General features: G+C 37.0%; 1 protein-coding gene across 2 annotated transcripts in view; it reads left to right on the top strand.

Annotated features, from left to right (window-relative positions):
- The window catches only part of STARD9 (StAR related lipid transfer domain containing 9), a 95,766-nt gene that overhangs the window by 28,093 nt on the left and 50,596 nt on the right, over positions 1-17,077 (top strand). For both annotated transcript variants that reach the window (XM_021533517.3, XM_021533516.3), the window contains exons 4-7: positions 11,699-11,815; positions 13,754-13,786; positions 13,875-13,936; positions 14,392-14,504. In XM_021533517.3, coding sequence (XP_021389192.2) covers positions 11,699-11,815; positions 13,754-13,786; positions 13,875-13,936; positions 14,392-14,504 — 325 coding nt within the window. The remainder of the gene's footprint in view (positions 1-11,698; positions 11,816-13,753; positions 13,787-13,874; positions 13,937-14,391; positions 14,505-17,077) is intronic.

Below are 17,077 nucleotides of genomic sequence, written 5' to 3'. Positions count from 1 at the left end.
AGTATGTGACCTTAATTGGGACATGAAGATTGCCTGGTTCTGATGCCTGTGGCATTTTACTGTTTTTATAGAAGATCTGAATCTTTTAATTTTTGGAAATACATGGTGTTATCTTTTGTTCTGTGGGAGTACTGAGATAGTTGGGTTCTTCTATATTTTACAAACACTTTTTAGAAGTTTTACAGGTGATGTGAACCATCTAGCTTTTTGCTTTATGATAGTTAAACAAAGTAGAATATGAACTATTGAACCATCTTCATAGAATGCCTTGCCCGGTTTTGAGGCTGGTGTGGTGTGAAGTGAGCAGGAAAGAGAATGACAGTACAAAGCAGTAGCTCTGTCCAGCCCAAGTAATTTCTGCCCCTAGGAGAGCTGAAATAAAAGAAACTGATACTCTGCACTTTTTTTTTTAATGTAACATTTCTAGTTAGGTGAGCTGTGGCTCTTCATGAGAGCTTTGGCTGTTAATATGCAGTTCTCGTAAATTGGAAGTGAACAGAGCTCCAATGACCTTGTAAAAGAGCAGAAATAACAATTTACTGAACCACTAGCCCTGTCAAACTTCATTCTTAATATATTGTTGAGAATAGGATGCCAAAACCTCTCTCTATGAACTCATTAGTCACCTTAAATTACCTCCCACTGTTTGGATTCTCCTGGAAACTGCTAAAAACCATACAAATTTAGAAAGCTCTTTCTATCCATAGGATTTTGTACAGCTCAAAATAATTTTTTATTTCTTTTTAAAGTTGTGGGACATACCATGTAAAACATTCTAATTTTTTGCACTAGAAGAAGCCAAACATAAGTCTTTAATATTGCAATAATATTTGGTAAGCTGAATCACAGTCAAGAAACTTGCATTTGGGAATTTGACTGGTGATTCTTGATCTTCTCAATGTACATTGAAGTCATATCTGAATTCATAAAAGTGTATAGATTTTTCCTCCACATCCTTTTTGTGGACATCAGCTGCACTTTTAGTTCGGACCTGTCAGGTACATGTTTCAAGAGACAGGCATAAAAATAGTCCCACTGCAGTAAAGGAGTTTACTCAATGGAAATGTCAGTCTTCCCTTCTTATTGCAGAATGGGTGGAGTAGATGACCTTTAAAAGTCCAAGCTATTCTACAGAATTACTAGGGTTGGAAAAGACCTCTGAGATAATTAAGTCCAACTTCTAATGTAGTAGCACCTTTGTAATCACTAGGCCATGTCCCCAGTTGCCACATCCACAAATCTTTTGAACACTTCCAGGGATGGTGACTCCATGACTTCCGTGGGCAAACTTTTCAGTGAAGGAAATTTTCCTGATATCCAATCCAAACTTTCCCTGACACATCTTGAGGCTGTTTCTTCTCATCCTGTCAGTTGTTACCTAGGAGAAGAGGTTCACCCACACCTCACTACAACCTCCTTTCCTGTAGTTGTTCAGACTGACAAGATTTCCCCTGTGCCTCCTTTTCTCCAGGCTAAACAACTTCAGCTTCCTCAGCCACTGATCATAAGACACATACTTTCACCAGCTCCACTGCCCTTCTCTGGACCCACTCCAGCACCTCAATGTCCATATTGTAGTGAGGGGCCCAAAACTGGGCACAGGGTTTGAGACGTGGCCTCACCAGTGCCAGCTACAGGGGAACAATCTGCCCTGGTCCTGCTGGCCACAATATTGCTGATACACACCGGGATGCCTTTGGTCTTTTGGGGCACACACTGGCTCGTGTTCAGCCGGTGTCAGTCAGCACCCCCAGGTCCTTTTCTGCTGGGCAGCTTTCCAGCCACTCTTCCCAAGCTTGTAGTGCTGGCTGGGTTGGCTGTGTAGGACCCGGAGCTTCACTTTGTTGAACCTCCTACAACTGGCCTGGACCATTAATGCAGCCTGTCCAGATCCCTCTGCAGAGCCTTCCTGCCCTCCAGCAGATCAACACTCCCACCCAAATTAGCCTCCTCTATGAACTCAGTCCCCTCATCCAGGTCATTGAAGATGTCAAACAGGGCTGGCCTCGTACCGAGCCCTGGCAAACGCCGCTGGTGTCCGGCTGCCAGCCGCATGTAACGCCACTGACCGCCGCTCTCTCGGCCTGGCCATCCTGCCAGGTTTCTACCCAATTTATGCTGCACCCATAAGCCCTGAAAACTGCCCCAGAAATAAAAATCTCTCTGATGATTAAAACACTCCTAAGTCTGTTGCCTGAAACTAGGAGGATTTTTTTTCCTTCCTGTGAAATAAAAGTAGAGGCAACTGCAGTGTGTTCTAATAAGTGTCCTTTATACTTTCCCATCTCCCCAGTTACGGAGGTGTAATTTCTTTTAAACAAGAAACTGTTGCAGTAAAGTGCCAATGCTTATGGGTTGTGCAGTAACAGCAGAAATATGTTTTTTTAATATATGGCAAGCATTGCTTTATTAACAAAATATACTGCTACAACTTGTTCAACATCCCAATTTATAAACAGAATATACTGTATATATACAATATATATTATATATATTATATATATATATATATATATATATATATATATATATTGTACTGTAGAATCAGCTTACAGGTTGGTTCCAATTACAGTTGTGAAAAACTGAAATCTGAGGTACAGTTAAGAACAAGCATTGGTGAGTTCCATGAGCACTCGCAAGGTTCCCCCCAGATAAAACAATACCAAATGCAGAAAAATTAGTTCTGTAAGCATGATGTGAAGTATATTGGGTTTGAGTACCATGAAAATGTAGCCATTGCTGATAGTTTTACAAACAGAATATGCCTTGTAGAACTTCTGCTGGCATTTAAAAAGAATTATTGATAAAAATAACTGTTTTCAATGTCTTGTTTTTTTAATTTTTACTTTCTTTTGGTATGAAGGTGAAAAAATGAGCTGACTGCTAGGAAAGTACATTTTATAGGCTTAAGAATTGTAATTTTAAGAGCTAATAGCAAAAATATCAAATTGAGCTAGGTGACATAGGAAAAGAGAATGCCCATTTCCAGCTGAAGGGAAAAAAAGCAGAAATCTGTCTTGATAGTGTCATTGTGCTGTTGTCTGAGTATTTCAAACAGTTATTAGCCCTTACTGAAAAATTTACATTACTTCTTTTTCCTTCTGACTCCTGGTAATAAAGGAACAATCTTTTTTCCATCTTCATCCTCAGTCTTCTCACAAAATTAAGGAGCAGTTATTTTCAGAGACACACATGAGAAATGGGTATTAATCTCTGCTGTCTTGTACAAAAAAAAAAAAAGGTAATTTTATGTTGTTTTTCTTTACTTTCCTTTCACATGAAATCACAGACATCCGCTAATGACCTGGGATCTTAGCCAAGAGCTAGAGGCAGTGGGAGAAAATGCAGGATATTTATAACTTCATTATAATCCACCGTTTCTTCCTTGCTATCCTCATTGCAAGAGAGATATCATTCAGTATAAAAAAAACCCACTTAACTCTCTCAGTACTTATTTTGCTCATTTTAAGCATATCGGTAAAATTAACTGCTCTGCCTTTTTTTTTATTCTTTTTTTCTTTTCAGTAGTTATTCAGACACAGATAACAATGGTATCACAACATCTAAAGCAACAACTTACATTATTTTTCTGGCATGAAGTAATATCTGGGGCAGGGGAATGAGATGTCTAAAACATCTGGCCATGGAGTAAAACAGTGTGACTGTAGAGAATATTGTGTTGCTTCTTCCAGCTGTGACATTAGCCTTTGCTAGACTTCTTAAAAAGTTGAAGATTTTAGCTTCCCCCATGGTTCCATTATTGAATGGTCTGGCCTAGAATTCACTCAGGAAAAATTTTCCTTCCTGGGGTATTTCTGGCACTGGTCTGAGTCACAATGTTACTGTTCTGCTGTTGAAGATGCACAGCACAGAAATTAAATCTGTACCTCTAACATCCAACTCAGTACTCAAACCTGTAGTTCCAGGTTCTTGGGACAGAGCAATGAAACCACTTCATTTCTCATCTGCTCATTAATTAAGTGGTTTGTAGACAGTGTTGCAAGTTGTGTGTAGCTATCCATTTGATTCCAATCTTCTTCCTTTCCCTAAGGATGCTTACTGAAGTTTTTATCTAGTTTTAAAGACCCCAAAACCACAAAATGCTATGTGTGAATCTTAAAGTATTCATTAGAAAAGCCAAAAATTGTCAGATGTTTTTCAGTGTAGAAAGCTTTATTATGACAAATATAGCTGGACTGAGCTGAGTCAATATTGATGTAGTTTCAAATGCTGTAGAGTTTGGATTATATGACTGTTACATAAAAATTGCCCTTCTCAATGATAAATCAATGATAACACAATAGGAAACCCTGTTGGAAAGAAAAAGAGATGAGAGGCAGATGAAAATACACAAGCTGATGTTTATAGCAGAATACCAGCAATTTTATAAAAAAGAAAACAATAAAAGAATTAGAGAGTAGAGTTGTGTCCTTGGTGATGAAGCAGTTTAGAACTTTTAAAACTTCAAGTTCTATCAGAACATTTATAAATTAGACTGATGTGGTAAGCACAGACTTTTTCAGTTTTTCAAAATTCAAGATTTTTAAAAATGAGTGAATACAGTGTATTTTTGTGAATATATAGTTCAGCAATAAAATGGCTAGAATGTTAAGCTACTACTCAGCCTAATTAAAATCCAATATTTTCCCTCCTGTTCCCCCCAGAGGAACAATAGTTTTGTCACATATTATCTGTGACTTTCTTTAGTATTTTTATTTTATGGATTCTCCAAATATCTTAATCAAGCTCGAACTTTCATGCTGTTAAATTTAGTGTGTCCATACATCACCACACAGAGCAGACAGTTTTTCCACTGGAAAAAAAATTTACACCTGATAAGAAGAACAAAAAAATCACTGTTGTCTCTCACAGGGAGAATTAAAGCACAAAGAGATTTAAGGACACACAGGAAGTCTGTTGGCAGAGCCAAGAACAGAACTGTCTCTTAAGTTCTGCTGCGAATGCCTCTGCCAGGGGCCAGGCTGCTTGAGCTGGAGAGAAGCCGTCCCTTTCACAGCCCTGCTTCCGGGTGGACTGGGAAAAAGAAACTGAAAAGGCAGGATAGAGAGAAGGAAAAGAAATAATCCTGGTTGTGAAGCTGTGGCCTCTTGTTAAGAGAGAAAAAACGTTCCCAAACTAACCAACCGATGCCTTCCCCCCCTTCCGCTTGATCCATTCAGACCAAGGAGTAATGTTGCTGAAGTAATCCAAATGTCACAGTGGAGGGTTCTGTGCATCTGATCAGCATAATGTGCTTCCCTTTGCTTGTGCTTTCTCTGGCCATGTACAGAAAGCCCTTCAGCTGACATTTGTGTAATATTTGTTAAGACAAAACGTGCAGAAAAAGCCTTGCATTATTGCAGCAACCTCCTAGATTTGTTTTTACATATTCCTTCCTTGCATTCTCCTTCTGCCTTCTTACGTAAATTAATCTTGAGGGGTTTGTAAAGATTGTGGGATGAAGGCTTAGTTCTGTATAAATCTATTTAATGTAATATTTTTTCACCTTAAACTGAGACTTGGAGGCTACATCCGAGAAGTAGCAGCAATATAATTAAACATGATTTAGGTGTAACCCAAGCATCAACAGCTTGAGGCGGGCAAGGCTCTGTAAGGAAAGCAAACCAAATATGAGATGCAGCATACCTGTAGCTCATAGTGGAGACAGTGGCAAACAGATAACAGCAGGACTGAGCCTCTTGGACTTTGTGCAGTTAAGCTGCCCTGACCTATTGGCTGAGTGTGATTTTGTTGGTACAATAAATAACAGCACCTCTGTAATGCTTAATTCATTTTGTAGCTGTGTCTGCTGTAGTTGCATTGATACTCTGAAGTTTTCCATCTACTGATGAGAAAGTTTTCCCTTATCTCGCTTGCATGGCAAATTTTTAATGGAAATCAGGCTGTCAAGTTTCTTCAACCTTTATAAAGTCACTTGGTTCTGTGGTCAAAAGTAGCTTTTGTCTGTGTGTCTTGCTTCAGTTGAGTCTTTTCCACTTTTATTAAACTGGGGTATTTTAAAGGCTATTTTTAAATTGTGCTGTGCAAGAAGATAATTGTCTTTGGATTTTGGTCCTGATTATTAGCTGTGGCAATTTATCTTAGGATTCTAACTTTAGCCTAGTATTTTACAGTTAACCTGCTTTTGGTGTATTGTCAATAATGATGCTTGTGAACTACGTCTGTATTAAGTAGCAATTTTATCTATTCAAAAATCTTTTTTTTTTCTTTTTCCTTTACCAAATAAACTCTCTTTTAATTTCTGAGATTTCCAAGTTTGATTTAATGTCCTAATGTTACTATTACACATTGATCATTTCAGACACTGGCAAATAAGAAAATAGATGCTGTCCAAATAAGACTTGATAAACTGTTCTATTTACTTGCTGTTCCTAAAACTTGTAGCTTCCTCAGTCTGCTTTCCCCTCCCTTTTTCTCAGCTTCAGTCAAAGCTGGTCCTTGCTCGTTCATTATTCTCAAAGCAAAATGCAAGTCTTATTTTCCAGAAATTATTTAGGGGGAAAAAGCCCTGAATCCAGAAAATGCTTATTTATCAATATTGATCCCTTACATTTGCAAACTTGGCATTACATGCTGTACCTAAAAGTTTACTGGATTTTTTTTTTTTTTCATGTGATTCTGAGACTTGGCTTGAGTGACTTGGAAAAACATTAAATTTCCCAAATTATTAAACCCTAAAGCATAACAGTCAATTTACTGTCATTTAAAAAAATTATATTTTTTTTTTCTTCTTGCAATCCAGGTTCTGATTGGATTAGGAAAGGAAAGTTTTATGGTCAGGAAATTTATATTGCCAAACCTTTATTACTAATAGAATGACCCTATTATCTTTAAAATTAAAGCATTTATTAGTCTAAGAGGGATGCTATCAGAGGATAAAGAGAGCCCCTTCCACTTACAATGTAAAATATGTATTTGTTGTGATCAGCTGTGCTAGATGTGTATCTATTCAAAGCATACTAATTCAAAGAAAAGTCAAAGCTAGTGATATTAACTTAGCCTAGTATTACAGTCAGTAGCATTAATTTGAATCTCATGCATTAGAGAACAGTTTAATTATCTCCAACCTTTTGGAGGAACAAAAGAAAAACTGCCAGTCAACACACTTGTGTCAGTCTTAGTGTGTGTCACAGAGAGGTTGTAGATTCAAGGGATTATCCACAGGCTATTGGTTTGATGATAACTAAGGAGTCAAAGAATATAAAAGAAAAAAATTCTTTATAACATGCACAACAGTTGGGAGAAATAGAATATGCTTAAACTTTTTTTCAACAATAAATAGGCCTTTTTTAAAAGAAGCATTTGAAAATAAAAGACTTCACACTTTTAATATCAGAGCAAAAATTTCATTTTTTAAACTAAAGTCCCAAATCATTACTGTTAATAGACAAAATCTGAAAATTCTTTCCCTTTTGGTAACTGGATATGCTCCATGCCCTATTTGACTTTTTAGCAGTAGAACAAAATATATTAGAAAAAAACATATTCAGAAAAATATATTAGAAAAAATATATCAGAAAAAAAAATATAGTCATCTGTCTGCTAATGCATACTTGTACACAGACAAGCAGGTCTAATGTGATAAAATATAACCTCAGACTACTAAATAAGGTATTTTTCAGTGTCTTGAAAATTCATTATTTAAGAAAGATGCAAAACCCCACTAAATTCTGGCTTTTAAGCTAGCAAAGTAGAAGTAACCCAAAACAATATCTCAGTTTGTTCTACCAAATTTTATTTTGTTTTGAATTAAGTAATAAATCCCGATGTTCTTGTCAGGCGTGACTTGATACTAACTGCAGATTTTTGGTGTGGATTTACTTTGTGGTCAGTGTTGACTTCAGTTTATACTTCATAATTTTTGATTTCCAAAATAATATCAGAAGTTGTTTGCAGAGTGGCGCATTCATTTAACCTCGAATACATTTCTATTTCACAAGAAATAAATAGTCAGTCTTTCTAGTCTTCAGTTTTAAATAGGATTAACTCAATGGTGATAATTCAACAGATGTCTTAATGCCTTCTCATAACTTTTTCAGAAAGGCATTATTTTTTTTCCACTGTTAGGACTGTTGACAAGTGATAAATTGTAGAATATTTCAGAGATTATCATGGGACATGGACCACATACAGCTGGACAAGTGCAGGGAACAGACATGGCAAAGCCAGTTAGGGCTTTGTTGAAAGGCTCATTCTTGCATGGAACAAAGTGAACAGTGCCAGTCACGCAGAGCAGCCATGCAGGGAAGACAGAGTTGTCTCAGCCAAATGGTGTGTTCTCTGCAGGACACCATATCCAACTCATGTTTCTTGAAAAACCTCATCTTCCTGAAGTTTCATTTCAGATGCGAGACTTGGAAGGCTCCCAGAAGAATCTTCTTTTTCACACCACCCCCACCTTGTGATCAGCAAAATCTGTGATTCAATCTATTGTATAATGAAATATGTTAGTACATATGCCCAGAATGATTAATTAGAGGATTTTTTGTGTAATCTGCAGCTGTTATTGCTGATGGGTATTTGGACTAATGCCTCTGATATTAGAAAAGGCTTTAATTTAAATTACTCTCCTTTCTTTTTATACAAGTAATAAATTCATTGCTGTGCTTCACTTCTCCATTTTTTCTGCAGTACACCAAATCAAAGAGGCTTTTCTGACTAAATTGAGGCTTTATTCAATTAAATTAATTGTAATTTATCCTCACAGAAGGAGAGTAATTTGCTAGAAAGAATGAAAACAAAACAGTACAAATCAGCCTTTAATAGAAGTTCAGCAAATAATTTTTTTGAAATTCTGATGTGTCACCATCCTAGGGTTATGTCACTGTTTTCAGAGTATCCAGTTTTGCTTGTATTATATCTCTTCTCTCAAGGCCTAATTAAGAAGGGTCTGACTTGAAACATATTTGAATTAAAGCATCTGAGTAACCATGTGTGTTTAATACAGAGTAAATGTAACAGTTTTGACTGAGGCTGTGGAGTTAGAGGCTTTTCTTTCAGAGCATCCAAGGTACTCTTGGAGAGAAGGCATGCCCAGTCATTTGTACAGTTGGCTTAAATTGCTATGGATGCTCTAGAAATGCAAAGGGGTATGAGAACATTCCACAATCTTCTACTAATTGATAGCTAATTATTACTAAGGATTACTATGATTACTAATTATTCCTACATTATCTATAGGAAAATTAACCATGAAAATGTTAAATGACTTTCGCAGTGTTGTACAAAATTTCAATAGAGCAAGTAATAAAATGCTGTTGTTCTAAAATACCAGCTTCAGTGTCCAGATGACACTGAATAGTGTGGCTATCCTGAAAGATTGCCACCTGTGAAGATTTCATTTTATTACACTTAGCTCAGTTACTAACTCTCAAAGATCCACTGTGAACCTTCAGAAAGGAGGACAGCACTTAATGAGGAAACTATCCCAGAATCAAGATACTTCTCTAGGCTGCATTTTCCCTGTTGTGAGAGGTTCTACCATGTGAAGTGTGGGTTTCTAAATTGATATGGAGTCCAGCTGCTTTTAGTACAATGAGCCATGGAAAATTCCTGAATTTATTCCATGTTGATACTCTGAAATGGGCATGGTATTGCCTTGCTCCCCTTACTTAAAGAGAATTCATCCTGTAATTTCTTAGTCCTTTATACTGCTTGACTCCATCCTCTGTCAATCTTCAGAACTAGTTCTTGCCATCTTGAACTTAGATCAAATTCTTTCCTCCTGCTCCTTATATTCACATTTCCATCTACTGATTTCATTGAGGTGCTCACACAGAAGGAACTTTCTCCTTTGAACGTAAGTGTTCTGTCTTAGAGATGTCCTGCAAGTTTTACATGCTAAACCAGGTAGGGAAGAGATCCTAGTGGTGTTCCTGCTGAGGGAAAGTTCAGCGTTCACTGGAGAATTCACATGAGAATAACTTTCCCTGGAACCTGAGCCCTTTTAAGCTCTTTGCAGGGCTTCTTCTGCATGTGAGCATGTGCTCAGAAGCACCTCTGCCCTGAATCTCTTGACCATCAGCTTGGACTCTACTCCTAATTAATATTCCTTACCTCAATACGCCTCACCTTAAACATTCCTTGGTGAATTTTACACAACCCTGCAGACCCCACTCAAATATTCCAAATTCCCCTGTTTCTTTTTTTCCCTCCAGATTGTTGGCTGTGAAGTCCAGGTTGGCCTTCTCCAAAGTTCCACTTCATTCTCTTAGTAGCCTCCAGTAGTGACTGGAGAGTTTGTCTCTGTTTTTTCATTTTTGTTGTTTTTTAATCCCTTGTCTCTTACATTTGTATCCCTGTGTTTTATTAATGGCTTTCTCTGTATATTTTGAATGGAAATGTTTATTGAGCTGATAATCCTAGTGAAGCAGATGCTCTGAGATGCTACATACATTTACAAATACAAAGAGGGGTAGTCACATTTTGCCAAATAGGAATTTATTGATTCTTCAACTGGAAATTAGCATCTCATCCTAGTTTGAGTTGAAATATGATCTGAAAACTGAAGTTTCAGGAGAGGATCTTCAATCTGCTTTCTCTGTAGTTTAGGTAAAGTGGTGATATCTATGATTTTTTTTCTATTGATTTTTGGATCAGTTTTAGTACATTTATCTGTCCATTAGAGAAGCAAATGAGAGAATCTGTCCATTAGAGAAGCAAATAGAGAAGTGGATGAGATTTCACAGCACTGAAACACTGAAATCCTATCTATCTCTCTATATATACTAACCAGCTTTCTATGTGAATAGCAGAACTGTTAATGCTTGTAACATCTCTTTTGCAAGGCCATAGTGTGCAGAGGGCTTGGCAGCCTGCCTGCTGGACCCTTTTGATCCACAGAGCACTTCCTGGCAAACCTTACTGGGTGTCCTTTCATCCTTCCAGCTGGTCTAGGGCAGGGCTTTGCTGTCCTGAGAATGTGATGTGATCACAATGTCAGTCACCTGAAGATCAAAAAAAAAAAAAAAAAAAAAGCAAGGAAAGTAGGAGGACTAACTGGTCTTCCTGTATGGGTAGTTTGGCAGTGTTGGGCCAACTTTAGCAGCAGTCCTACCTTCATAAAACCAGTGCAAGCTTTGGAAGTCCTGAGAGGCTGTAAAGGATTTGGTGGTAACAGGTCCTGGCTCTGTAATACAATGAGCAGAAAAAGTCACATCACTGTGTGTTTGGTGAGAAGATAAAGCATGTAGCTCTGGTGGTGTCACTTACTGACCAGATGAGTCAGATAGAAATATTGCTTGAGTGAAATCTGCATGCAGGTTAGACTTTGCTTTGCTTTTGAGCTGTAATTTTGATGCTGAGTTTATGTAATTGTATCAAAGAGCCTCAATCATGCCTTTGAGTCACATTTATGATGAGAACTGTAAACACTCAGGGTAGGAAAGATCCTCAAGAATTCACATAGTCTGAATATAAAATAAGACATAGCAGGCAGGGAGGCACTTAAACGCTACTACTCCTTGTCAGCACTATGCTTGGCATACCAGCATCTTAAGGAATATCTAACAAATGGATGCTGAGCACTATACATTGAGTCTGATAAAACAGAAAGACAAATGTGTGAAAATCCTTGTTCCCACGGAGTTATTAAAGGAGAAAGATCTGCAAGTAATGAAGAGTGTTTGCAGGGAGATGTACTGTTCATGCACTATTTTATTTCTCTTGGTCTTTTCAGGTGTTCCAGGACCTTGGCACTTCTGTGTTGTCTGGTGCATTTAGAGGATACAACATCTGCCTCTTGGCATATGGACAGACAGGCTCAGGAAAAACTTACACAATGATGGGTACACCTGTGAGTTACACCATTCATTTTAAACTTAGGGGTTTGAGGGCAGGAGGATGTCTAGCAGAAACATTGCTTTGTTTTTAAATGGTGGTTGTGGTGCTTGTTGAGCAGAATGCTTATACATGTTTTATTTGGTTTTAAATGTATAAAATATGAGCCTTTACATTTAGGTAAAAAATAGAGTACCAGGTAAAAATATTAGAAAGTGTGGTGTAGTTTAAATATTTATTATTAGATAAAATTATTCTTACTACATATGAATCTTATCACAGAGTTACAGGATTTAAAAAAAAAATCAAAACCCTGGAATACTTCTGTATTTTAAAAACTGTAGCCCAAGATAATACAAAGTATTCATTCCTGTGTGATATTTTGGCAATCTGGCCTATGCTGAGATTGTTACCTTCACAAACAAAACTGGATACAATTCACAGTAATGTTTTTGTAACAGGCTTGTTTATTACTTGGAATATTGGCCTGTGCAAAGTAATACTTCACTTCCAGTTTTGACATGCGTTTGAATGGAATTTACAGAAGCTGTTACATTCTGAGGTTGTCTACCAGGCATCACCTAAAGTGCATTTTAATTTTGTTACTCAGATTGATGGATTCAGTTGATGATTTCCCGTGTTTTGCCACAACAGAAGTAAATTTGATTTTTATCCATGAATATTCTTAGCTGTTGGTGAAACATACTACTGAAAATAAAAAAATATTTAATAGTTTGCATAAGGGGACCAGTATTTTCTGCATCCATGGGATTCAATTTTTAAGGTGAAATAAGGGCAAAATGTGTTTAAACCCCAAAGATAAGAGGCCTGTTCTAACATATCTTGTTCTTTTGATGAGAGTTTGGATTTTTACAATTTCATTTTCTCAATAGACATCAACAATAGGATTTAGTTACATTATGCCAGATTCTCTATTGATTTTATGTGAAATCAAATTTTATGGCATAAAAGCCTGAAGAATTGTTAAAATTTGGGTCAATAGGTAGCAAATTAGGATATTTGTATTACCCTATTTTGAAAACATCTTAGAAATTCAGAATGACCACAACTTGAAGTATCATTATTTTCAAGGAAATTTCTGGATGTTGTGTTTCTAAGAGATTTCTTGTTTAAAAGATAATTTCTTTCTCCAATGCAATACTGCTTTGGGCTGATCTTTAATAACATGTATTCACTGTGAAACAGTGTTCCAGTGTTTAGTATAAACAGAACTTTTTTTCATGGTGGTCCACTTGGTGAACCTGGATTTTCTTCTTTTAACTCAGTTTCAAGTGTGCCTTCTGAAAAAAGCCTTTCATGTCATTCAGCAAGCAGAATCCACCTAAGCCCTGCTGTCTTTCCCCGGGTGTGTTGGCACTGTTAAAGTGTGATCAATCATATCATAAGAAGAGTTCATCACACAAAACCACGCTGTTACTTCAGTGCTGTGTAGACTGTTTGGGCAAAATTTAAATCACCTAGTCTGGGTATTGTTAGCAGCCCTGTATCCTACTCTCTCTGAAACACAAAATTTATAAATCTAGAATATAAAGCTGTTCCAAGGCTCCTTAGTGATGCCATAGCATGAAGAAATAGAACTAGAATAAGAAAAACCCAAAAATATTAATGAGCAATCAAGCTAGTTTCAGTTTCATCTAGCCTGCAACACCTCTGACATAGACATGTCCAGTACCATTACATCAAACAGCTTTGGGATTTAACACAAACCTCTAAACTTCTCATCAGTGCTCTGTACATTGCTCTAAAATTACTTTAGTTATAAATAGATATGCTGTTCTGAAATACTCTGCATGGCTGTTTATGTTGTAATCCACCATACAGTCATTACTGCACTACGATTCTGTAATTTTCTTAAAACTTGGCTTTTGTTTAAAAATAGATTTTGCATGAGTGTAAGAAAACATTTAATATTTTTTCTGTTTATTATTTGAAGGCATCCATTGGGCTGACACCTCGTATATGTGAGGTATTTTTTTTTTCTTCACTTGAATTTGTTTAAGCAGTTAGATTTTCTTAATGTATTTTAAGTTTACATACATTTCTTGTTTGTGAAGGGCCTCTTTTCTAGGAAGGATGATTACTCAGACCAGATGGCATCATGCAGGGTAAAGGTCAGGTAAGTGTGTCACTGTTATGGACAACAATATGAAAGCTTTAACCACACGCTCCTGTGACTGAAGGAAGTAAAGACTAGCTTATTTTGTTTCTGTTTTCTTAGAAGACAGTAGTTTTGGAACAAGAGGGAAAACCCAGAGGAATGATGAGAAAGTATTGGGTTTAGTTTTCCATCTAAGTATAGTTCTTTGGATGCTGTCTGCTCACTTTTGTATAAACAGCTGAAATAGGAATGCTGTGAAAATTTACTTGCTTTGTTTAACTCCTAAATTGAGCCATAATCCTACATTCTGGTCTTATTCATCTTTCCCTTGGACCTTATAATGCATTGTGTTTGGAAATCTGGGGATTTGAGCCCACTAGTGGAAAAAGAGTCAGTTACATAATCTAAATATACAGTTACTCCTCATGTTTTGTTTTTAGTTGAGTGAATTTAACTTTTTTTTTTTTTTCCAGTTTTCTTGAAATCTATAATGAGCGTGTCCGAGACCTGTTAAAACAGTCAGACCGAAAGAAACCTTATACACTTCGAGTTCGAGAGCACCCTGAAACAGGGCCTTATGTCCAAGGTGAGAGTGGGCTTCTCAATCAGCAGCAGAACTGCAGGTGGACGCATGCCAGGCGTGAATGCATCTTTGCATGTATTCCTGCAATGATCAGAATTGCCTCTGCCCTTCCAGGGTTACTTCTCTCAAATGTTCTTCTTGTTGGATGATCACCTGTAGTACACTGAAAGCTTTGCCTCTATTATCCTACTGGCTGGATATCCTGCACTATCTGCCTTTCCAGCCATATTATTTTTCTTTCTTTCATTTTAAAGAAATATTAACTTAATCAATAGGTCTATCAACATTAGCTCTAAATGGGCTCTCCAGACCAGCCTAAGCTCCCTTCATATCTGTTTCATACCTTGGCAGCAAAATATACATTAAAAAAAAAGTAGATAAATTTAACTGTCTGATGTTGTAGGGCAGGCAGTGAAAAACAATGAAAATCTCACCCAAGGGAAAACCTAATAAGCTTGATTTTCAGTTGTCAGCTTTTTCAGTTGTCTTTCTTACTTTAGTTCTTACCTTCTCTCTCACTGTGTTTTTCTACTTCCATTTTATTTTCAGTTTTGATTGGTGCTTTCACCTCAAGGTCTCACACAGCTTTAAAATGCAGTTTGGCCTTTGGTATTTCATTGATTCACTCCTGGTATAAAGTTTTTCAGCTACACTGCTGTGTGTCTGACCAATAGCTGACAAAAATCACATCTCAAAAATACGTGCAGCAGTGTAGATTTACGGTGAAAATCAGAAGGAAGAGTGTTTTCCAAACTGGTGGTTTGTTTAGAAAGTAAATGCATACATTTCCTTTTCTTCTTGCCTTCTATCTGGACTGAATTCCAGAGTAGCCTCTGGTATCACTGCCTCTACAACTGCTTGGTAGTGAGTAGTAGTACCTAGGGAGTGTGCACTTAGTACACAAAATGAGTATCATATTGAATGCTATGAATCCTGTCACATCAGAGCAAATACTGATTTATCCTGGCTTCTGAATAGAGTCCTTGTCTCTGTTTAGTGGATTTCTCTTGCTCTCCCTGGTTGAGTTTTCTCCCCGTTTTTCTTTATTATGGCATTACACATCATGTGGTTATCCTGCCTCCAGAGATTAAAGGAAGATGTGACAACAGATAGAGTGACTTGACTGTGTGATTGGATGGAGCCTGATTGAATGGATTCCTTGGACACCTGCTGCATTGGTCATAGCACATCTAACAACCCATGGTTGTCACCATGAAATTAGCACTTGCAAAGTGTTGAACTTTCAGGGTCCTGTACACAAGGGCTTATCAGATATTCTGGTTGTTTCAGCTATGCTTTCCCAGCACATCAGCATTCTATTTTAAGGAGACTTGGAAAATAATAGATTAATTGATGGTCTCATTAGTATGGCAAGCATACTTCTTTGAAAAGTAGATTCATAGACACTTGGCTTTTATTGAGGGCTTTCCAAGGTTCTCTTTCTACCTGCTTTTTATTGGAGAACTTCATTGTTGATGGAGTTCAAAGACTAATTATTTTCTTTTAGCAGCTGCTCATTCACCACACAAGAAGGGGTCTTTAAACTGCTTCCTTCCTTGGCAATTTCCATCTCTTTTCTCAGGCCTTATATGTCCAGTGATTCCTTGGCTGCATATAATGGACTTTCCCTGTTCGAAAAGAAAATAAAGTTATAACTTCTGCCAGTGGGCTGGCTTGCCTTTTGTCACTGTTTTGTCTTCATCTGGAACCTTCCAGGCCAATTCTGTCACTTCTTTCTCAATTCTATTGTGGCTTTTTTTGTTGTTGTGGGGTTCATTGGGGGGATTGGTCGATTGTTTGTTTCTATTATGCTTTTTTTATTTACCCATTTTGAATAAGGATTTTATTCTTGGATGCAACTGAAATTTTTGACTGGAACAATTTTATGCTGGAGTTCTGAAATATGCAAATAAAGTTCCCAGTTGATTAGATTTTGTAAACTAAGAGAAAAGATCATGGCAAAAGATTAGCCTAAATAATATTTGCTACTTTTGACTACAGTTGTAAATTTATTTTAGATTATTCAGTCCCTCTGTATATTATGACAGCCTTAAAAATAATTATGTTAATGCCTGTAAGAAAGACTTTATTTTAAATTGTAATTGTGATTCATGTTTTTTTTAAAAAACTGATCACATGCATGAGAAATGAAATAATTTCTCTGCTGAAGACACCATGGCATGCAATTGGATGTTGTTGTGAGACCTGTGAACTGAAGTAATTTCAGGCTGATGAGTCAGTGGCTTAGGACAACAGATCAAAGTTGTTTTATTTTAGACATGTGTATACAAATATATATATTAATAAATTTGTGTATGCAGTTTATGCAATTGAGGACTGTGACAGTTTGCTTTACTTGAGACAGCCCTAGTGTCTGCTGAGGAGGGGGACTAATGAGGTGTGATGGACCTGCATTTGTTAGCTCACATCAAAAATAAGCAGCAGTAACTTAAATGCAAGTTTGAAGTATCGGCACCTTGATTTTAATAATATCAAATTCAATAAAGCCTCTTGCGAAGAGGTTCAAACACTGCTATAAAATGCCCTTCTCAACTGCACTAATGTATTGCTGCAAT

This window comes from Lonchura striata, chromosome 6 (assembly GCF_046129695.1).
Source record: "Lonchura striata isolate bLonStr1 chromosome 6, bLonStr1.mat, whole genome shotgun sequence".
Classification (NCBI taxonomy): Eukaryota; Metazoa; Chordata; class Aves; order Passeriformes; family Estrildidae; genus Lonchura; species Lonchura striata.
Note: the sequence above shows the minus strand (reverse complement) of the source record. Positions and strands in the feature narration are given on the sequence as shown.